Genomic DNA, 24,855 nt, shown 5'->3' on the forward strand with positions numbered 1-24,855 from the left:
TTCAGCTATGCATACCAAATTCGGTACATATGTAGTTCGTCCCAAGATGAACAACTTTCGTATATACATTGCATTAGCCACGCCCAACAGGAAGTGAGGTAATTGGGCTTATATGCGTTTGGACACATGGTCATTTTTAACATACTCCTCCTAGACGGTTCATCAGATTCATATCACACTTGGCAAACATGATGCCAAGATATTGCTGATGTTGATTTGCAAAGGGATTTTTGATATGTTGTAATATCTTGAAATGGCAATTATATGAATTTTAATACTCGTCACATAAACAGGAAATGTGTCATGAAGTCATAATACATTTAATGATTTGGCTGAAACCTTTCAGATTATTAGAGAATGTGATTATTATGACATCTAGATGCCCAATATGCCTGTCTGGTATAGCGCTACCAACTGGCCAAGGAAAGAATAGGGTTTTGAATATGTGTGTTTTAACCCATGATGAATGTTAACATGCTCCTCCTAGACGGTTCATGAGATTCATGTGAAATTTGTTATACGTGATGCCAAGATGTCGGTGATATTAAATTGTGAAGGGATTTTTGATATCTTGTAATATGTTGAAATGGCCTTATGATTTTAATATCTTACCACATAAACAGGAAACGTGTCAGAAAGCCACAGTGCATTGACTGTATGGTCGGACACTTCTTACTTCAATAGATATTATGATTATTATGATAACCTGACGCCCAATGGGCCTGCCTGTTATAGTGCCACCACCTGGCCAAGCAGGAAATGTGCCAGAAATTGGCAATGCCTTAACTGATATTTTCAATTCATTGATGGATTGATCTGAAACTTTACAAAATATTGGATATCGTGATTCTGATGATATTGACACATCTAATTCACATGCCTAGCACAGTATCACCATCTGGCCAAGCAGGAAATGTGCCAAAAATTTTCAATGCTTTGACGGATTGATCTATGACATGCCTGACATAGCACCACCAACACACTCTCACTCATATACAGTACATGTAGCATACACACACACGCGCACGCACACACACACACCAGAGTTGCAATCATATACACACACATGAATACTCACGAGAATGGGTGACGTATACAATTCTGTGCACACACACACTCACAGTCATATGCATATTTATGCATACACACACAGACTCTCTCAACTATGCACTCACATGCACACGCAACATCTATGAGCAGACACTCTCTCTCTCTCTCCCTCCCTCTGACAAACAGACACATACACACACACACACACACACACACACAATAATAGTGACCTGCCATCATTGTGCATTTTGCTGCAGACATATAAGGTCACTATTACTGTGTGTGTGTGTGTGTGTGTGTGTGTGTGTGTGTGTGTGTGCATGCAGAGTTCTCTCACACACACACACACACACACACACACACACTGCAGACACAGGAAAGCTAAGATGACTTAAGATTACAGCATGAGATAGAGATAAGGAGGAGACGCACATCACCTTTGAACATTTAATGAATATATGACGTGACTGTTTTGTTGGGTGGCGGAATGTCCTGGGTTGCAGAACCACACGTGCGAGGGCCCATCAAGGCCGCTAGCAGCTTTAATTATTATTATTATTATTATTTGTAGTAGTAGTTATTGTTGTTGTTGTTTATTCTTGTCATATTATGCCATAAATACAGTATTATTGTTCACGCAATACTACAGAATCTTGTAATAATACATTTTAATTAATTTATTAATAATCTTTATATGTTCAGTGTGTAAATAAAAAAGTTTATTTGCCCAGTTTTTTTGTTTTTTTTTTGCAAATTATTTTTTAAATGTTTTTTTCTGGATTTTTCTGTTTTGTGCATTAAACTGAATCTTGACTGTAAAATATAAAATCAATCAGAGAACAGAAACACTATTCAAAAGTGACTTTCCTTTATTTCCTTAAATATTAACAGAAGCAGTGGAAGTGAAGACCGAGACGCTGTGGGAACAGCCATGGAATAAAGCTGCACAGGTTATGGTTGAGACGATGTGATGGAAGGTGAGATTTTTCTCTCGCTGATTCAATTATGCTGCATTTATTCCTTCTTGAAAATTCTCTTCGCATCTACGCCTTCATAGTTGTAGCTCTGCATGTAAACACCAATCATTTCACTTGCATACAAGATTCACACGTCTACAAATATACATTCTGAAAGCCTTGTTAATATTAGTTGGAGGAGGAGGAGTAATAGTAGTAAATACTGTGTTTTGTCATGTATATAATTTATTGTGATTTATTCTCACCTGTACGAGCTCACCGCCCACAATCTGCCTGACGGTGGTCAGAGTTTTTCCATTGTCTTTCCGGACGAAGGATCCCTTCAAAACATCACCCTCCATCACCCAGGAGCCCTGTGGGGTCATAAGTCAGAGGGTCAGAGGTCAAACTGGAGGATTAATGTTGTTCAAAAATTTGCCTCTTCCTCCAAATTAAAACTTACTGATGTTTTACTTCCAAAAGGTTTGATTCTTCCTGAAACGGTTTTACACAGAACCCTCTCTGACAGAAAAACTCTGTTGTTGATTTCTACATCAAACCATGCTTAAGAGTTCTAGAGAGATCAGTTTTCCTAAGAACGTATGGACTTTTAGGTTTACCATTGAGGTCAAAAGTTTACAGACATGGACATGACTGTCAAGGCAATATTGAGCTTTCAGTGATTCTCTGAACTGAGCTTATTGTGTGACAGAATGATTATAACACATCTTTAACAGAAAAAAAGCACACTGAAGAATTTGGTGCACAAGTTTTCATTTATTTTGACTTTTCTGAAATCAACACAGGGTCAAAAATATAAATATACCCACTAAGATTATTATTTCAGTGGTGCTGGAAGTTCCAGAATGTCTTTAATTCTCTAAGACCAATGCCCCTTAACTTCCTGTTAGTGATGATGATTGACTGCAGTTGGGAGCTTCTCTGTGCACAACATAAAAAAGGTTTGATTGACATTCACTGGATTGACCAACAATGGGAAAGTCCAAGGAGCTCAGTGCAGATCTGAGAAAGAGGATTATAGATTTACACACTCAGGAATGTCTCATGGAGCCGTTTCTAAACACCTGCAGATTCCAGCATCATCAGTTCAAACAATTGTACATTCGTACATGTTATTGGAAGGTGAACTGTGATCCCCAGCCAGTGATGACACCAGAGATTTTTCACTGGTGCTTATGGGGTCACGTGATTTTCCAGTGAGGTGCGCTGAAATTTAGCATTTCCCATTAATGTGCTAGTGATACAGTTTAAGTACCTCCGCTGAGGAGGTTATGATTTCACAGGCAGCTCGACAAATTTAGTTTAACTTTTGCTAAGGTTACAGCATTTGGTCTTGGCAGAGGTCTGCGCTCTCTGAGTGCTCTTCTAATTTCTGAATGAAAAAAATCATAAGAAAACAATGTGTGTGTGTTCAGTGAGTCTTCACACATGGACGTTTATGAAGTAAAAAAATGATCCATTATGATATCGCTAATGTTTTACTAATGCTAAGTTACAAAAAAATTGTGCTCTGGCTAACAGGATGTGAAAGTAAGGTCAAAAGTTCAATGCAAGCTGTGCCCATTGGCTGAATCAGATCAGCTGTGTTGGCTTTCTGTTTTTTAGTCTAAAAATGATCAGTTTGTTTTATTGATGTATTTATTTATTTTTCAAATTATAAATTTATAGTTTTCACACTGGCGGCACGGTGGTGTAGTGGTTAGCGCTGTCGCCTCACAGCAAGAAGGTCTGGGTTCGAGCCCCGTGGCCAGCGATGGCCTTTCTGTGTGGAGTTTGCATGTTCTCCCCATGTCAGGTGGCTGTATGTATAATTTTGACCCAGTGTTGATTTCAGAAAACCCAAAATAAATTAAAACGTGGACCAAATGCTTGTTTTTTTCTGTTAAGGATGTGCATTTAATCATTCTGTCACAGAAAAAGATTAGTTCAGAGAATCACTGAAAGCCCAAAATTACCACCACAGTCATGTCCCTTACCCTGTTTTACACAGACACAGGGTTTCATCACCACATCCTGTTATCACGCCTTTATAACATTAAAGCTACAGAACCATGCTCATGCCTGAAAGTCACTATAATAAGAAGAGTTTTCTGAAGGAACGTACGGAGAGTTCAGTTCCATCAGCGAGTGCATACTCGAACGTGACTCCCAGCGTGAAGTTGAGCTCCAGGGTGCGGAATGTGCTGACCTCCTTCACATGGAACTTATCTCCAGTCTGTTCGAGTGTGATCTTCAGGTTGTCATTGACTGCAAGTTTCCTCTTCACCAGGTTAATGCCTGAACACACACACATGATGATTTTTAAATTATACAATTTGTTGCAGGGTTTTGTTTTAAACACATTGATTCCTCCAGACGGAAAGTGATGTAATGCCAAAGGGCTCTAATTAACCATCCATCCATTATCTGTAGCCACTTATCCTGTACAGGGTCACAGGCAAGCTGGAGCCTATCCCAGCTGACAATGGGCGAGAGGTGGGGTACACCCTGGACAAGTCGCCAGATCATCACAGGGATGACACATAGAGACAAACAACCACTCACACTCACATTCACACCTGCGCTCAATTTAGAGCCACCAGTTAGCCTAACCTGCATGTCTTTGGACTGTGGGGGAAACCGGAGCACCCGGAGGAAACCCACACAGACATGGGGAGAACATGCAAACTTTGCACAGAAAGGCCCTTGTTGGCTGCTGGGCTTGAATCCAGAACCTTCTTGCTGTGAGGCGACAGTGCTAACCACTACACCACCGTGCCGCCCTGCTAATTAACCTTTTAAGTCTTTTTTCTTTTCTCACAAGTAAACCATTCTGTTCTGTCATGCTCTGGTGTCCGATCCAGAGTGTATTCCCACTTCTTTCCTCAGATTCCTGGGATGAACTTATTGAATTATTGAAGAGAAATAAATGAATGAATCCATTTTTGATGTATGAAAATTGTCCCCTTTTTATTTCTGAAGCATGAAATCCATCGTGCACATAAACAATTGATTAAATCTGTGACATTTATCCATCTTGAGTTGATGTTGATCCTGGAGACATCCATGACTCTGCTTTACTGACCTGTTTAACAGTCTAACAGTGAAGAAACAGGGGTTTATGTATTGATAGAATCATTTTGAAACCTCTGGTTTTTTTTTTTTTGCACCTTTAAAACACGTTGCTCTTTAGTGATGTGCCGTGTAGGGGAGAGCGGGGTAAGATGAGCCAGGGGGTAAGATGAGCCACCCCCTGTTTCTAAGAAACAGTAAACAAATGTGACCATGTGACCACATTCAAAGGGGGGCGGGACCATTTACTTACACTTGTGGAGAGGAGCACCACATGTCAAACTAGGTGAGGGACATATTTATAATAATGTGTTTTTGTGCTTTCTAAGTCAATTCCATGTTTGTCCACAGTGAAGATGATTGAGAGAAGACAAAAGTAGAATAATATTTAGACACATTAGGGTTAAGTTAGTGGCTTTCTAAGCTATGATATGAATGCTAATAAAAATAATTTTGATTAGCCTAATCCCCTTTATTAGCATTTTTCTACAAAATGGTGGCCACGGGGTAAGATGAGCCATTAGATGTGGGGCAAGTTGAGCCACTGGCTCAACTTACCCCATTGGTGGCTGAGCTTACCCAATATGGATGACACTTAAGTTTTCACATTTACTGGTCATATATGACAACACATATATATATATATATATATATATATATATATATATATATATATATATATATATATATATATGACATCAGATGAGGAAGACCAGTTGTTAGTTGTGGGGGATTATGTTGTGGCAAAATACACGGGGAAGAAGAAAGTGCATTTCTTCATTGGCCAGATAATCAAATTGGATGTCTTCGAAATAGAGGCAAGATTTCTCAAAAGAAGCCGGTCATGCCATGGCTCTGCAAGAAAGCCAACCTTTGTCTTCAAAGAGAAAGATAAGGCTGTCCTGTCAAGACAGGATATTGTGAAAAAATTGCCCCGCCCCTTTACTGTTGGGGGGACAGCACGGAGGGAGAGGCAAATGGTGTTCCCTTGCCATTTGAATGCTTGGAACATTGAATAATGATGAAATGATTGAATGATTGATGGAATGATTGCTGCATGTTTTAGCAATGTTTTAACCTACTGAAAGAAATAAGATTTTTTGGCACTGTTCTACTGTTTTAGTAATTTCTATAATATAGTATATCTCTCATTCCCTCTCTAACCATCCCTCTTTCTATCTATCTATGCATCTCTCTCTCTCTATCCATCTATCTATCCCTCCCTATCCCATCTCGTTATATCACCTCTCTTCATCTCCCCTTCTCTATGCAACGGCCCTATCCCCCACTTGATTGACTTGACTTGATTCATTGATTGCATTTCTAATAATAAAAGTTGTTTACTTTGTTAACCTAACATGTTTTGTGTTGGCTCAATTTACCCCACACAGTGGCTCATCTTACCCTGTGCATGGGGTAAGTTGAGCCACTTGACTTTTTTTTTTCAAGAGGTAATATCACTCTAACCATAAGAGCTTATCAATTATGTTTTGCTCAGATAGTAACAGTACACTTTGAAATTTGGTATGGTGTGTAGACTGGAAGCAAAAATGGCTTTAACATGTAGTTATGATGAAAAATGTAAAAAGTGGCTCATCTTACCCCACTCTCCCCTACCTGTTTTTTCTTTACCATTAGCAATACACCCATTCACACCTTTCTCATCACTGTGGATGGTTATAATTACCATCCTGAAATATGATATTAATTTACTTAGACACTGAACTTCACTTTTGAATAAATGAGAGTGTGTTTCTCACCCATCTGCTCCATGAACTTTTCATAGTTCTCATTGCGGTCCACTTTCCATGCTCCGTTAAATGTCATGATAACAGAATGTCCTCGACAGGTGTGTGTGTGTGTGTGTGTGTGTGTGTGTGCGTATGCGCGTGTGTACTGGCGTGGCACGGTCATTTCCTCACACAGCTCTTTATATACACATGGAGATGAGAAAACACACCCTTTTCTGAGGTTTTATCAACATGCTGATGTGGTTGAGTAAAGCTCACACTGAATCTCAGCGTGCATGATGTGAGCAGATGCAGTTTTCTCTCAGGAACTGTGTTTAAAAAAAAAACAGAGGAGTGCACAGTGATTTTATAGTAAAACCGCACAGAGCAGTGTGTTTCAGTAACGAGGGAGTTGCATTACCTGTTTACTTTGTTGAGGGTGTGGTGAGATGAGTGTGTTGTGTAAACGTACTGTGTGTGTGTGTGTGTGTGTAGTACATGGTAACAAAGTACAATGCCATGAAGTCATGAGTTAACCAAGCGGTGAAAGGTTGCTGCAGCCCTGCCCATCACACACATACGTTCCACAATATTGAGACTGTGTCTGTTCCCTGAGCTAAAGAAAAATATAGAAATACTCAGAGTTTGTTTTAGAAACATCAACATAAAATTAGATCAGACTGAATGTCCAGCCAGCACCTTTGGGACTGTTAAATATCAGATCTCTTACATCTGAAGCACTTATTGTTAATGAAATTATTACTGATCATGAGTTTATTGTCTTGTGTTTGGAGCTCACTTTGTGCACAAGAGCATCGTCACGCTGGAACAGGTTTAGGCCTCTTCCTTCCAGTGAAGAGAAACCGTCATGTTTTAGCAAACAGAGACGTTTTGTTTAACTGTGTGCTTAAGACATTGTGGTAACAGTTTGGAGAAGAAACACATACAGGTGTGATGGTCGGGGGGGGCACATACTTTTGGTCATATACTGTACAGTGGTGCTTGAAAGTTTGCGAACCCTTTAGAATTTTCTATATTTCTGCATAAATATGACCTAAAACATCACCAGATTTTCACACAAGTCCTAAAAGTAGATAAAGAGAACCCAGTTAAATAAATGAGTGTCATGCTCCTGGGCTCACCTAACACTCTGGACTCCACTTTCCACAATCCCACTCACACACCTGACACTACCATGTGCACTCCATCAGCCAACCCCAAGCCACTTCCTAGGAGTGGCTCCCCTGAGTTCTAACTGTCATCACTTGTACCTTTCTATTTATGTCTGTATTTATACCTCTCTGTTTGTTTTGATCATTGCACAGTATTGCCTCCACGTTTCCGTGAGCCTACTGAGCATTTATATTTCTGATTGCGTTTCCGTGTATGACCCTTTTTGCTTTCTGGTTTCTTCCCGTTTTGCCTAGCCGTTGTGTTTATCTGCTTGTTTCTCTTGCTTCCCGGTTTCTCGATCTTCGCCTGTTTCTCGACTCCGATTCGCCTAGCCCTTGTGTTTATCTTGCCTGTGTTTTCCTGATTTCCGGTTCTTGGACTATTGCCCGTTTCATGACCTTGATTTGTCTAGCTCTCATTACTTTGTTGGATTTCCCGGTATTGACCTGGTCTGGTTATTGTACATTGTCTTCTCTCACTGTGTCTATTAAAACCTTGAGTTTATTCTTAATCTGCGAGCGTCTGGTTTGTCACAGCCGCGTTACAGAATACTGTGCCAACATGCAGACGGCAGATTACACAGAGCTACAGGTGGCACTCAGCAGTCAAGGACAGATGCTTGGACAACATCACCAGCGTTTTGACTCTGTGACCCAGTCCATCCAGAATCTTACTCAGCAGCAGGGTGAGCAGCAAAAATAGTTAGTACAGATCGCCGAAAACATGAAAGAAATCACAACCCAACTCCAACGACTCAGCCTCCCCAACATGCTTAGGGTCACTAACCAGGCTGCTCCCCGCATGGCAGGTACCTGTTAATTTGTTGTCAGCAAGCCAGATAAATTTGATGGCTCACCTAATCAGTGTAGGGGGTTTTTGTTGCAATGTTCTATAATTTTTCGAATTCCCCCCCGAGAGCAGACAAGGCTTGCATTTCTTTTGTGATTTCTCGCCTTACGGGCAAGGCCTTAGATTAGGCTACCGCAGTTTGGCCCATTGTCCAGTTTGACACTTACAACAATTTCATGAAAGAATTCAAAGCTGTTTTCAATCACGCCAATGAGGGTCACTCTCAAGGGGAATTACTTGCCCATTTACGTCAAGGTAATCACTCAGTGTCGGACTACGCCTTGGAATTTCGCACTCTTACGGCTGGGAGTGGTTGGAATGAGCCAGCGTTACTGGTAACATTTCAGAACAGTTTGAACCCTGACATACTAGTGGAGATGGCATGCAAGGATGACGGTCTTTCCCTGGAGAGACTGATTTCCCTCACCATTTGCCTGGACCAACTGAAACATGGGAGGGGTCTGCATAGATACCCTATGGCTCCAGCTGCTGCACTGGTTCCTCGCCATTCATGTCCACCACTGACCCAGACTCCTAAGAAGCCAGAAACCCCTGGGCCCATGCAGTGTAACTACTTCCATTTGTCTGCAGAGGAGAAGCATCGACGTCGCCACAAAGGACTGTGTCTTTATTGCAGAGCTGCGGGTCACCTTCTACGTGACTGTCAAATCCGCCAACGCAGCACTTTGACACCAACCCTGGGAAAGCTAATGTGGTGAGTGCACCCACTAAGGGGTTGGTCTCCAAGTCCTTCCTCCTGTCTGTGATGGTTAACTGCCCCCCGTCTGTCTGTGTGTTTTCAGCACTCAGTGATTCCGGAGCTGAGGGGGATTTTATCCATGCTGGGCTGGTGGAGCAACTCCAGCTTCCCGTGGAGCCACTGGAGTCACCACTGAGACTGATGGCTGTTGATGGGGACCCGGTTGGAGAGGGACTTGTTACTCGCGTCACAAAACCCATTAATATGACTGTCAGTGCTTTGCAATCTGAAAAGATTTTTTTTTTTGTACTGAACGCTTGTGAGTATGCAATTATTTTAGGTTTGTCTTGGCTCAGAAAACATAACCCCATCATATCCTGGTCTGACAAGGAAATACTCTCGTGGTCCAGTTACTGTTATGATCATTGTCTAATGCTTCCCACAGCTCTGGTGTCATCTACCAATATAGAAAGCCCCAATGACAATGTCATAGTTTCCGTGCTCCCCAAATACAGTGATTTGCTAGAAGTTTTTAGTAAAAAGAATGCAACCAAACATCCCCCTCATAGAGAATATGACTGTTCTATTGAGTTATTAGATGGTGGGGTCCCACCTAAATCTAGGGTTTACCCACTTACTCAGGCAGAGAAGAGAGCTATGGAGGAGTATTTTCAGGAGGCCTTACAACAGGGTTTCATCCGTCCTTCTACTTCCCCCAGCACTGCAGGGTTCTTTTTTGTCAGCAAGAAAGACGGGGGACTTAGGCCCTGCATTGACTATCATGGGTTAAACCAATTCACGAAACTGTATTCCAACCCATTGCCCTTAGTTCCCATGGTGCTAGAACAACTTCGCGGAGCACATATCTTTACGAAACTTGATTTAAGAAGCGCTTATAACCTAGTCTGTATAAAGGAAGGTGACGAATGGAAAACAGCATTTCTCACCACTAGGGGGCACTATGAGTATTTGGTGATGCCCTTTGGGTTGCACAATGCCCTGTCCGTATTTCAGGCTTTCGTTAATGTTGTACTCCGGGACATGCTTAGCAAATATGTCATTGCATACATCGACGATATTTTGATCTACTCCCCGAATCTTGAAACCCATATTCATTATGTCCGTTCCGTCCTCACACATCTGCTTGAGAATGAGTTGTTTCTTAAAGGAGAGAAGTGTGAGTTTCATCTCCCTTCTACCTCCTTCTTAGGTTATGTCATCAGTCTGGAAGGTGTTGTTATGGATGATGAGAAAGTGAGAGCCATAACAACTTGGCCCATCCTTACATCCATAAAAGAGCTCCAATGATTTCTTGGGTTTGCTAACTTCTACCATCAATTCATTTGTAAATTTTAGCAGCCTCGCAGCTCCCCTTACCACCTTATTGAAGGGAAAGACCAAGAGACTCTTGTGGAACCCCCAGGCACAGGAGGCGTTTGAAGCCCTCAAGGTAGCCTTCACCTCTGCCTCCATCCTGAAGCATCTTGATCCCACTCAGCCTTTCGTGGTGGAGGTGGATGCCTCTGAGGTAGGCACTGGGGCGGTGCTGTCCCAGTGCATAGGTGACCCCTGTAAACTACATCCCATCACCTTCTACTCCCACAAACTGACCCCTGCCGAATGTAATTACAGTATCGGGGATAGAGAATTGCTGGCTATGAAATTAGCTTTTGAAGAGTGGCGCCATTGGCTAGAGGGAGCGACGCATCCCTTCCTCATGTTAACAGATCATAAAAACCTAGAATATTTATGGTCAGCTAAACAGCTCAACCCTCGTCAGACCCGGTGGTCCCTCTTCTTTTCCCAGTTCAATTTTTCCATTTCTTATTGCCCTGATTCCCATAATACTAAAGCAGACACTCTATCTCACATATATCCCAGTCCCAAAGCCTCCTCGGAGGCAGTTAATGTACTACCCCCATCCATTTTAGTTGCCCTCATTAGATGGAAAATAGATGAAGAGATCAACCGAGAACTATCTGTCACTCCTGTCCCGGAGTCCTGTCCTGTAGGAAGTAAATATGTACCCACTCAATGCAGGGATAAGTTAATTACCTGGGCCCATTCCCCTCTGTTGTCTGGCCATCCTGGTGAGACACGTACACACCAGTTATTATCTGGCAGATATTGGTGGGAGAATATGTAATCCGATATCCATAGGTTTGTCTCCTGTGCACCACCTGTTTTAAATGTAAAACACCCCAAACCCTCCCTGCCGGTAAAATCATGCCCTTGCCTGTCCCTTCTCATCCATGGTCACATGTAGTGGTAGACTTTGTCACTGACCTGCCCCCCTCACAGAATTACACGGTTCCACTGCCTTTCAGACAGCTGAAACCCTTTTTAATCATGTGTTTCATCTATTTGGTATCCCAGAAGATATCATGTCCAATCGGTGGGCCCCAATTCACCTCACATGTCTGGTCTGCTTTCTTTGAGAAACTGGGGGTTAACATCAGCCTCACTTCCGGTTACCACCCCCAGTCTAATGGTCAATGTGAGAGGGTTAACCAGGAACTGGGAAAGTTTTTGAGACTATACTGTCAAGAAAACCCAGCCGATTGGTCGGACTATTTGCCCTTGGCCAAAATAGCCCAAAACTCATTAATCAGCTCTGCTACAGGCCTCAGACCCTTTCAGTGCATGTTGGATTACCAACCCCCCCTTAATGCCATGGTCGCTCTGGACGTAGAAGGTACCCTGGTGTATGCAGCCCACCGGTTGCTGGACTCCAGAAGGAGAGGAGGGACTCTGCAGTACCTTGTGGACTGGGAGGGCTATGGGCCCGAGGATCATAGCTGGGTTCCCGCATGAGATATCCTGGATCCGGGGTTGGTGGAGGAATTCCATCAGCATCATCCAGAGAAGCCCGCACCTCGGCCTAGGGGCCATCCCAGGCACCATGGGTCCAGCCCTCCTGTTAGTCTGTGCAGCAGTGGTCCCAGGGGTCATCCACGGTGATGACCCTCTGTCCAGCACCGTGGCAGTTCTGATGGCTTGCTCAGGAGTGTTCCTGGCAGCGTGGGTGGTGGTCGTCATGGTTGCCCATGTCCCTTGGCCTCCTTGGACTCCTTGGGGGAGACTGTCACGCTCCTGGGCTCACCTAACACTCTGGACTCCACTTCCCACAATTCCACTCACACACCTGACACTACCACATGCACTCCATCAGCCAACCCCGAGCCACTTCCTAGGAGTGGCTCCCCTGATTTCTAATTGTCATCACTTGTACCTTTCTATTTATGTCTTTTGCCACTCACAGAAATGTAATATTGGATCATTTTCCTCAATAAATAAATGACCAGGTATAATATTTTTGTCTCATTTGTTTAAATGGGTTCTCTTTATCTATTTTTAGGAATTGTGTGAAAATCTGATGATGTTTTAGGTCATATTTATGCAGAAATATAGAAAATTCTAAAGGGTCCACAAACTTTCAAGCACCACTGTATATAGTATTAATGCACAGTTGGGTCCAAAAGTCACAACCAAGAGTCCATGAGTAAAAGCTGTCTTTATTTATTTTAATGCTTTAAAGAGTAAACACTTCAGAGAAGGTTACTTAAGGGATCTTTGGATCATGTTTCAGTGAGATGTTCTCTCAGATTGTTATAGGGTTCCACTGTAGACAGAATCTTTAAGGGTGGACTGCATCAGGGTGCTGAATGAAACCTGTGCTGTGTGTCATTAACCTGTTCTGTATGAGCTCCTATTCTGACACTAATGATGAAGAATTGTGTCTTTCACTGGAACTCTTTACAAATGTAAGGTTTAAAATTAGAGATTAGCAAATTGCTTTGCTCTTATCAATACATTTCGTCCATTTGGATTAGATTCAAAACATTTACCGTCATCATTTACTCTAGCACGAAGGGTGTGTCTGTATTTCATGGTGAGATATTGTGTACTGGTTGATATTGAGTCATTAACAGTTTGTTGAGCAGCAAACATACTCTGCTAACTGAAGTAAATGAGCACAAAGTCTTTCACTGAATTACATTTTAAAATGAGGTGCAGTCTTTATTTTAATTTAATTTTGCTCATTATATTATTTATAATATTGTTCATTACATGTTTACTACTATTGCTTCTGTCTGTCACTCTCAGTTTATCAGGGTTTGACTGTAAATTATTAACAAGCTAAAGGGATTACTCAAGACATGTTGAAGGAGGATCATATACAGTACACTCAACATTACAGTATTTATTTAATTACAGATAATTCAAAAGGGTGGCACAGTGGTGTAGTGGTTAGCACTGTCGCCACACAGCAAGAAGGTTCTGGGTTCGAGCCCAGTGGCCGACAGGAGTGTGGAGTTTGCATGTTCTGTGTGGAGTTTACATGTTCTCCCCGTGTCTGTGTGGGTTTCCTCTGGGTGCTCCGGTTTCCCCCACAGTCCAAAGACATGCAGGTTAGGCTAATTGGTGGCTCTAAATTGACTGTAGGTGTGAATGGTTGTTTGTCTCTGCCCCTTTTCCACCAAAGCAGTTCCAGGGCTGGTTCGGGGCCAGTGCTTAGTTTGGAACCGGGTTTTCTGTTTCCACTGACAAAGAACTGGCTCTGGGGCCAGAAAAACCGGTTCCAGGCTAGCACCAACTCTCTGCTGGGCCAGAGGAAAGAACCGCTTACGTCAGCGGGGAGCGGAGTTGTTAAGACCAGCAACAATAACAAGACCGCAAAAGATCGCCATTTTTAAGCGACGAGAAGCAGCAGCTGTACAAATGCGAAGTCATCCATTATTATTATTATTGTTGTTGTTGTTGTTGCTGCTGCTTCTTCCGTGTTGTTTTTGCTTTGATATTTGCGCTAAGGTTTATGCAAACGTAGCGATGTAATTGACGTATACAGCGACGTAACTGACATATACAGCGACGTAATGACGTGGCTTCCTTTAGCACCGCGAGCTATGGAAAAGCAAACTGGTTCTCAGCTGGCTTGCAAGTTGAATGAGTTGTGAACCAGCACCAGCACTGGCCCCAAACCAGCCCTGGAACTGATTTGGTGGAAAAGAGGCATATGTGTCAGCCCTGTGATGACCTGGCGACTTGTCCAGGGTGTACCCCACCTCTCGTCCATAGTCAGCTGGGATAGGCTCCAGCTTGCCCGCGACCCTGCACAGGATAAGCAGTTACAGATAATAGATGGATAATTCAACATAAAAAAACAACAACAAAGTGGCATATTATGTTGTATAAACTGATACGCATTCATGTCTGCAGTAGTGGTACATTAAATTGATTAAGGTTGAAGTGATTCTTAACCCTCATCCTACCATGCTATTTTACACCTTAATCTTACCATGTGGGGTCCGTTTGGACCCCAATACTTTTCTTTAAAATTAAAGCTTATAAAGACAAAATCACCAGATAAGTTTTGTTCAGAACATCTTGTATTAATAACAGCAATACACTAAAGGGCCCAAGGCATAAAGAACACACTTAACCTTCATCCTACCAGCCAATTTTACATACACAAACTACCAGGCAGGGTCCGTATGGACCCCAGGAGGGAATACCTTGAAATCAATGCAGTAAGAACCAATTCAATGCAGCAAACAGACATAACTTTATTGAAGAACAAAATCCACTATGGCTGAATATCAATGATGTATTATAAATGCAATAACATTGCAATAATATTGCAATAACTAGCATACATGTCGCAAATTATAACGCCACAAAAAAAAATTGGCATTATATACATGATTTTTGCAGCTCATGCAGCTGTAAAACATTCTGGATTACAACTTACTGTAGGTCTTTTCTTACAGAATTTAAAACAAAAAAGTAATTGTAAAATAATTTAGGGCTTTTGTTTTGCAGCCTGTGCTTATTGCAGCAGTGGGGTCCACACGGACCCAAAGAAGGAATGCCTTGGTAGTTTCATTATGGAACATAAAAGAAATAAAAGAAGTTAACTTTCAGTGTGCTATTCAATTATAAAATGAAAGACAGATAAACTTTACTCTGGGGTCCGGTTGGACCCCAGTAACAAATTAATTATACCTTCACAATGCAAAAAGCTGATCTTCCGGTGCTTTAGTGTTTTAATTAAGACATAAATTCCGACAAATTCATAAAACGGTGAGGCAGTATGTCACATATTTTTAAAATGGCAAACAAACATATAGGTGCGGGGTCTAGATGGACCCCACTTGGTAGGATGAAGGTTAAAGAAAACAATGGAAATTATAATAAAGCTGTGTATTTGTCATGCTACAATACAGCCATCTGAAACCAGGGGTCGCTGTCTCCGCAAAACTAATCTGGGATGGGTTCCAGAGAGGGAATAATCAAAAAAGCTTTTCAAAGGAAGAACCCAAATGTTCATCTCATCTCATTATCTCTAGCCGCTTTATCCTTCTACAGGGTCGCAGGCAAGCTGGAGCCTATCCCAGCTGACTACGGGCGAAAGGCGGGGTACACCCTGGACAAGTCGCCAGGTCATCACAGGGCTGACACATAGACACAGACAACCATTCACACTCACATTCACACCTACGGTCAATTTAGAGTCACCAGTTAACCTAACCTGCATGTCTTTGGACTGTGGGGGAAACCGGAGCACCCGGAGGAAACCCACGCGGACACGGGGAGAACATGCAAACTCCACACAGAAAGGCCCTCGCCGGACCCGGGGTTCGAACCCAGGACCTTCTTGCTGTGAGGCGACAGCGCTAACCACTACACCACCGTGCCGCCCAACCCAAATGTTGGGAGAAGAAAAACAAACACACACTGTGTTCCAAAGCTGAAGAGAATTAAAGAAATACAGGGAAAAAAATGGGAAAATATTGCACAGACCATAAGTGTCTTTAAAAGATCTGACACTGAGATCAGGAAAAAAAAAAGGTATGATTCTCAAAGTCTAGGAGAAAGGAGTGGGGCAGAGCTGAGGAACAAGCAGGCCGAGACTGATCCAAGGCAACGACGTATACCAGTCCTCACCCCAGAGGAGGAAAGAGTTCTGGAGCGATGAAACCCAGCAGCACCTGATGGGCTCTCTGAGTGGTAGATGTTCTGCTTAAATGAGTTCCCATCCTCCCACCACATCCTGCATCCCCTGTGCCCTCTGAATCAGTCCTGGGTCATCTTCTGGTTCTTCCTCTGCAGGGCCCAGTCAAAAGGCTCCACCTGAGCAGGTCACACCAAAACAACATACCTGTGGGTGTAGTGAGGGGTTTATTGTTCTGGAAAAAGAAAGGTTGCAGATAGAGAAAGAGCATCTCCAGCTGAACAAAGGGAGAGGTGCCATGAGGAGTTTAGCTGAAGAAATCAAACAGTGTTCACTGGTAGAGCTTCAGTTTACCAGGCCATCTATTTCCATGCCAATTACACCGCCCTTTGAACAAGGTGAGATACTTAGCCAAGTAAACACTGGGAATGGAGATAAGCTTTGATTTCTGTCTAAATTATCTATACATTTTTTTCACCTTTTGTGGCAGTATCATTAACTTTAGTATTTTCTTTCCAGAACAAGTTTAGTTCAAGTGAAACAATGACACATCAAGAAATGACATGAATTCTATATATTGTTTGTGAGATAAAGCTAACAACCAATATGTTTTCCTCGTGCCTGTATGGGTTTCCTTTGGGTTCTCCGGTTTCCTCCCACAGTCAAAATGTGGATGAGATTAAATCCCCCAGAGGTGTGAGTGTGATGGTTGTTGTTCTCTGTGTAACCCTGTGATAAATTGGTGACCTGCCCAGGTGAACCCCACCCCTCACCCAGAGTCAGCTGGGATTGGCTCCAGCTTCCCTCCCAACCCGCAATGGATAAGCGGGATGATTATGGATGGATGGATGGATGGATGGATGGATGGAATTGTATTCTCCATGGCTAACACCTTTAACTAAGGACATTTTAAAAGTTGATGCAAATTGTGATTTCTAAATTGAAAATGATTTGCATGGAACATTTTGAAATGAGTACCAACTCAGAATGTTGTCTGATACACAATACAGAAATCTCAGCAGATGATCAGACACACATTTGTAAACAGATGTTGTTAAAACCTGATCAGAATCTGATCCAGATACCCAGTGCAGGTGTAAATGGGGTTGTTTTCTCTACTTCTGGGCAGATTTGTCTGGATTTTGGACCATCTGCTTGACTGTGTCATTCTGTTGTTTTGCTCTGTCCTTATTAAACACTTAGCAACAGTTTTTTTCCCCTTCACTGCTCCAGTAAAACATTTTCTTTGCTCCGTATTAATTTAGCTGATATTTATAGTTTGACCTCTCTTGTTCACTGAAGGTCACAGTAAAGCAGGCAGATGAGGTGATAAGTCTAATCAGCCCTCATGTGTTTGGACTCACTCCTTTATGGCCTGGGTTTAGTGGCCCATTCAGAACTGATTACCAATGAAAAAAGGTTTATTGATAACCGCAGGTCACCTGACAATAAAAAGGAAATAAACCTTTGTACCTCAAGAACATTATTTATCCCACTAGGCCTGCTGTGTACAGATAAAAGGAAATTTTCACTGATTAAGTGCAGAGTAGGAGTGTGAGATAAAGCCAAAATTTACATCATGATATTTCAACATGCAGTGGAAACTGGCTGTGGAAACATGGAACACTGTGATGGAAAGTTCTGGACTAAATATGCCGGTAGTCAATCTCACACACTCCCAAAGCTCCCCATCAGTGGTGTAAAATATCTGTGTTCTTGATTGGGGCTGTATATTATTGGAAGGTTTTGTCTTGAGAACGGTCCTCTGTGTCAGAGAAAAGCTGCAAACAGAAGATGCTTCAGTTGTTTATCACTAAAGCACCAACAGCAACGAGCTGTGCTGAAGAATCGTTCAGAGTCATGAAGTAGAGGTCTGCGCGGGACAGAATTTTCAGTCCCGCTCCTGCCCGCTCCCGCAAAGAATTATGATTTTCAGTCCCGCTCCCGCCCGTGCTTGCCATATTTTGTCCCACTCCCGCCCGCAAATCCCGCATGATGCAGACATTTGCGTTATTTCTCACAAAAGTTCTTGTCATTGGCTTGGGGAATTAAACATGCTGAGCTTAGCTGAGCTCTCCACTGACCGATCCTTCATTTATTGTAAGTTTATTGTTTAGACTCTGACATTCTGCTGACACATTCCAAGTTGAGCGCTGCATGCGCTCATGATTGACAGCTCTCGCTTTGCGCACTTGCACTCCCACTTCCGAGTCTGTGGCGTTATGATTCCAAACGCGATTTCATTCTCCTCTCATATGAAGTGCTGCACAACCACAACCAGCTCCTCAGATTATATACACTGTCTATTTCTAGCTTTAAATTGAACAATCTGTGCGATACACAGTCCTTTTTAATACTAGTTAACAGGGCCGGTTCTGGAGGGGTAGCAACGGTAGCATTTGCACCCGGGACTGGTGTGGAGAGGGGCCCCAAAAAATAAGATAAAATAAAAAAATAAAGAGTTCTCTCTGTTCCTGAATAAGTGCATTACTGAGTGTCTCTGAGCAAAGGAGAGCCTGAACGTTGTAACCTCCCTATTGGCTGTTTATTGGTTGTTTGTAAAAATGTATCAGTTGTTGCCCTTCCCACGGGAATCATCGCGGGCTCGAGAGACGAGACCTGACGAGTTAGTTCATTGGTAGCAGAACAAAATGTCTGGACACAAATCGGGTTTTCAGAAAAGGAAAGAAAATAAACGCAGGGTCGAAAATACAAAAAAGGAGGCAGAAAATGCAAAACGAGTATATACTTCTTGGCTTAGTAGACGAACAGAAGAAATCGAGGACACAGGGATGGTTACTTTTTAAGGCAGCCCGCCGTGGCTGCGCAAGCTGTCAGTTGTGTCATTGAATGGTTACTTTTTAAGGCAGCCCGCCATGGCTGCAGGCTTATTTATTATAGCCCATTTAGTTAAAATAGTTGATATAAAATGTTTATAGTTATAGTTATGTGATGGTTGTCCTGATTTAGACTGGTGTGTGTGTGTGTGTGTGTGTGTGTGTGTGTGTGTGTGTTTTTTTTTTTGGGGGGGGGGTTGCGCAATGTTGCACCCGGGTCCAGATTAGGGCAGAACCGGCCCTGCTAGTTAATACTTTTTAATACTTTTTAATACTTAGGACTAATACTCTTGACTTTTTAACGGTAAATGTACCTCTTTTTAAAGCAGCACTTACTTCTGAAGCACTGTGAGCTTCACTAGAGGAGCTCGGCTCTTCTGCCATGATTGGAGATCTCAAACACGGAAGAGCAGAAAGGAATCGGAAACGTACGCGAGATTAGACCACATCCACAAATTTAGGCATCTTAAAATGTTTTTATTAATGCCAAATAAAATATCCAGCACAAATTATATATGATAGACATAAATTAATAATTTATAAATTTTATTTTAAACACGTTTTTAGTTAGCGGGACTGCAGCTTATCACCTCTCCCGCCCGCACCCGCATTATGCACTCCCCCTCCCGCTCGCGCCCGCAATGAGCTTTCAAAATTTGTCCCGTGCCGCACTGCTTTGCGTTGGGTCCCGCGGGACTCCCGCGGGAGTGCAGGGCTCTATCATGAAGTCGCCCCTGCTACTGAAGCTCATCTCATCTCATTATCTCTAGCCGCTTTATCCTCTTCTACAGGGTCGCAGGCAAGCTGGAACCTATCCCAGCTGACTACGGGCGAAAGGCGGGGTACACCCTGGACAAGTCGCCAGGTCATCACAGGGCTGACACATAGACACAGACAACCATTCACACTCACATTCACACCTACGGTCAATTTAGAGTCACCAGTTAGCCTAACCTGCATGTCTTTGGACTGTGGGGGAAACCGGAGCACCCGGAGGAAACCCATGCGGACACGGGAAGAACATGCAAACTATGCACAGAAAGGCCTTCGTCGGCCACGGGGCTCGAACCCGGACCTTCTTGCTGTGAGGCGACAGCGCTAACCACTACACCACCGTGCCGCCCTACTGAAGCTCTTTACACTTTATTTTGCTGTAATACTGCATTGGTAATTGATTTATCCTGCCACAATGGAGTGATGTCCGAAGCTTTGTTTCAGCTCATGACCACATCACGGAGACAAAGAGACAAAACTCTGCTGTACGTTTAGAGAGATCTTTAAGAAAGTTGTGGTTTGAGTAAATTAGTGAAAGAGAAACTTTATAGTTTTGAAATCAGCAAATAAGTCTGTCTGTGTATAAGAAACTTGTATTAATAATAATTTCACAAGCAAAAATCAACAAGTGCAATTAAAGACTTACATTTTACAGTTAATCCCATGACTAAGAGGTGATCGACAAGGGCTGAGTTTAACCATAGTGTGTGTGTTAGTCAATCAGTCAACCTCTTCCAGAAGTGTCATATCAGAATATGTTTTTTCTTTACACAGTATATATATATTGTCTGTACCACTTGCTTTTAATGTTTAATTCAGATTCTGAAGCAGTGATACAGACAGGTTTGTGATCAGAACCCCAAACCCAATGCAGTCTCACAATTCATCTCATTAAATTTTAATGAGTTTAATGCTGTATGACTGCTGAAATCTGTGTTTTCTGTGCATTGTCTGTCCTCGTAATTTGCTGTTGGACTGCTGTGACAAAATTTCCCTCAGGGATCAAATATACCATGTAGAGTATTACTCAGGGGCAGCATGGTGGTGTAGTGGTTAGCACTGTCGCCTCACAGCAAGAAGGTCTGGGTTCGAGCCCCGTGGCCGGTGAGGGCCTTTCTGTGCGGAGTTTGCATGTTCTCCCCGTGTCTGCATGGGTTTCCTCCGGGTGCTCCAGTTTCCCCCACAGTCCAAAGACATGCAGGTTAGGTTAACTGGTGACTTTAAATTGACCGTAGGTGTGAGTGTGAATGGTTGTCTGTGTCTATGTGTCAGCCCTGTGATGACCTGGCGGCTTGTCCAGGGTGTACCCTGCCTTTCGCCCGTAGTCAGCTGGGATAGGCTCCAGCTTGCCTGCGACCCTGTAGAACAGGATAAAGCGGCTAGAGATAATGAGATGAGATGAGTATTACTCAGTATTGTCTTTTACTCTCTGCACTTCACATGTTTGACCACCAGCTGTCGCTAATGTGCGCAGTGTTAATGGTAATGAGCTTTTTCCAAACATTTGGGGGTGAAAAGTTTCATAGCTACAGAAACCTTCATCATGCACGCATCACAAGCTTGCAGAGATTATATCAACTTAAATAACGAGTTCAGATTAGAGAATTTAAGCCAGACATTTTCCACCGACTATACACCTGAACATAAAGTTGATAAAGAAACGTGAGTCAAAGTTGTCATGCGCGTGAGGTGCAGGAACAGGGTGTGTCTGTGGTCACTTTATATAAAGTCTGTAATTATCTGTGCACCAGCTGCAGGTGAGATGGGGGGGGCGGGGCTTTAGAAGCAGCATGCTGGGACATGGAGTTTGTTCCACTGTCGGCATTCTGAAAGCCAGGTTTCAGAGGGTTCTAAGGAGGCTACAGTTCCTTTTGGACCTTGAACCTGTTTCACTGTGATATTGTTTCTCTGTGCCGATGATGACGCATCATGAACACTACTGGACTCATGATATGATCCTTCTGATATAATCTGTTAATAGAAGGTATATAGTCTAATCTCACAATCTGATCATATATCAGCTGAAACAAAGGTTATCACTGATATGACTGATGTTATTTAGAGCCTGAGTGAGATAGTGAAGATTATATCGATTAACAGTCATCATCATCTCTCTCTCTCTCTCTCTCTCTCTCTCTCTTTCTCTCAAGTTACTTCATGAACTTGAGACTGTACTTAGGAGGGATTTTAATCTAAACCTATACCTATATCCAGATTTCTGTATAGTTGTATTGTGACATAGTTAAAGGCAATCTAAATAAAATTTCAGCTCTCTATTATTCAGCTCATCCATCCATTATCTTTAGCCGCTTATGCTGTTCTACAGGGTCACAGGCAAGCTGGAGCCTATCCCAGCTGACTATGTGCGAGAGGTGGGGTACACCCTGGACAAGTCGCCAGGTCATCGCAGGGCTGACATATAGAGACAAACAACCATTCACGCCTACGGTCAATTTAGAGCCACCAATTAGCCTAACCTGCATGTCTTTGGACTGTGGGGGAAACCGGAGCACCTGGAGGAAACCCACACAGACACAGGGAGAACATGCAAACTCCACACAGAAAGGCCCTCGCCGGCTGCTGGGCTCAAACCCAGGACCTTCTTGCTGTGAGGCAACAGTGCTAACCACTACACCACCATGCCGCCCCCTTATTCAGTTCATATCTCCTAAAATGTTAGCATTTTTCTCAAATCAAGGAAATTTCTCAGATTAAAAAAAAATAATAATAATTTTTCTGAAAATGAAAGCTGACCGTCGAGTCAATGAGCAGTAAAAAAAAATATTATCCACTTAGTTTTCTTAATTGCTTGATATGAACTAAAGCAAAGAGGAACAGTATCATTACACACACACACACACACACACACACACACACACACAATTAGCTGGTGCACTGAAGTATACTATGATGTCTAAAGTGACACACGTGTGTGTGTGCGTATATATATATATATATACACACAGCACCCTTCACAATTGTTGGCACTCCTGGTTAAGATGTGTTAAAAGCCTTAAAATAAATTCAATTTTTATTGCAGAAGCATAATCCCACACTGAAAATTGTAGAAAAATGTAACCCTTAACTTAAGTGAATTTAAAAAAAATCCCTGACTAAGAAATAATTATTTTTCATAAAATCACCTGTTCCACAATTATTGGCACCCATAACAATTCCTAGAAAATAAATGTAATTGAAGCATTTCTGTCATTTCTACTGTAGTTTATAAAGTTGATCAGAGTATCTAGGAACCTTTAATTAGTAATTCATCACATCCTGTTTCCCTGGGGTATAAATATGATGTGACACAGAGGCCTATTTCTTTTATCCACTCTTCAACATGGGAAAGACAAGAGAACACACCATTCAAGTAAGGCAGATGTGTGTTGGCCTTCATAAGTCAGGCAATGGCTACAAGAAAATAGCCACTCGCCTACACCTGCCCATATCTACAGTCAGAGGAATCATCAAGAAGTTTAAAACAACTGGAACAGTGGCAAACAAGCCTGGATGAGGATGCAAGTTTATCTTGCCACCACGCACAGGGAGGAGGATGGTAAGAGAAGTAAAAAGTTCTCCAAAGCTCACTGTTAGAGAATTGCATCAAAGAGTAGCATCTTGGGGTCACAAAGTCTCCATAACAACCATCAGGTGTTATCTACATGCCAACAAGCTGTTTGGGAGGCATGCACGGAAAAAGCCTTTTCTCACTTACAAGCATAAACATAAACGTCTGGAGTTCGCTAAGCGGTACTGGGACTTCAACCGGGACCGTGTTCTTTGGTCAGATGAGACCAAGATAGAGCTTTTTGGCAACAAACACTCTAATACATCACAAAAGATGAGTATGCGGAAAAGCACCTCATGCCCACTGTGAAGTATGGGGGAGGATCGGTGATGCTGTGGGCCTGTTTCTCTTCCAAAGGCCCCAGGAACCTTGTTAGGGTGCATGGCATCATGAACTCTTTGAAATACCAGGACATTTTAAATCAAACTCTGGTGGCCTCTACCCGAAAGCTGAAGATGGGTTGTCACTGGGTCTTTCAGCAAGATAATGACCCTAAACATGTGGCCAAATCTACACAAAAATGGTTCACCAGACACAAACTCAAGCTCCTCCCATGGTCATCTCAGTCCCCAGACCTCAACCCAATTGAAAACCTGTGGGGTGAGCTGAAGAGGAGAGTGCATAGGAGAGGACCCAGGACTCTGGATGATTTAGAGAGATTGTGCAAAGAGGAATGGTCAAATATCCCTCTCTCTGTATTCTCCCATCTTATGAAATGTTATAGGAGAATATTAAGTGCTGTCTTGTTGGCAAAAGGGAATTGTGCAAAGTATATTGTGATATACCTGTATAATAATTGTGGCACACATGATTTCATGTAAAAGAATTATTTCTTAATGTGGGATTTTTTTCCCCACTGAATAAATGCACTTGAATTAAAGGTTGGATTTTTCTCTTTTTTTGCATTGTTGTCCTATATTATTTTAAAAAATGAATTTATTAGAAGCCTATGTATTTTATAAGCCTCCAAGCGATTTTATATGAGAATCTAGACACATTTGTTTGTCAGTGTTTCCAAAAGAACCAGAATGATCAGAGATTTTGAGGTGTCATTTCCACATTTACTGTCAGGTCCATAAGTATTTGAACAGTGACCCAATTTTGGTAATGTCTCTGTACACCGCCACAGTGAATTTAGAATGAAGCCATGGAGGTGTGATTGTGGTGTACACCTTCAGTTTTAATTCAAGG

The 24,855-nt window shown here is 42.4% G+C and overlaps 1 protein-coding gene across 1 annotated transcript; it reads right to left on the minus strand.

Moving 5' to 3' along the window:
- Positions 1 to 1,901: 1,901 nt before the first annotated feature.
- Positions 1,902 to 7,019, minus strand: fabp2 (fatty acid binding protein 2, intestinal). Its single transcript, XM_060916017.1, has 4 exons — positions 6,839 to 7,019; positions 4,132 to 4,304; positions 2,273 to 2,380; positions 1,902 to 2,115 (listed from the first exon to the last, which is right to left on the minus strand). Exons 1-4 carry the CDS (start codon positions 6,990 to 6,992, stop codon positions 2,065 to 2,067), a joined length of 486 nt encoding a protein of 161 aa, XP_060772000.1. The 5' UTR covers positions 6,993 to 7,019; the 3' UTR covers positions 1,902 to 2,064.
- Between the last annotated feature and the right edge of the window lie 17,836 nt (positions 7,020 to 24,855).

Source organism: Neoarius graeffei, chromosome 3 (assembly GCF_027579695.1).
Source record: "Neoarius graeffei isolate fNeoGra1 chromosome 3, fNeoGra1.pri, whole genome shotgun sequence".
In the NCBI taxonomy this organism is placed as follows: Eukaryota; Metazoa; Chordata; class Actinopteri; order Siluriformes; family Ariidae; genus Neoarius; species Neoarius graeffei.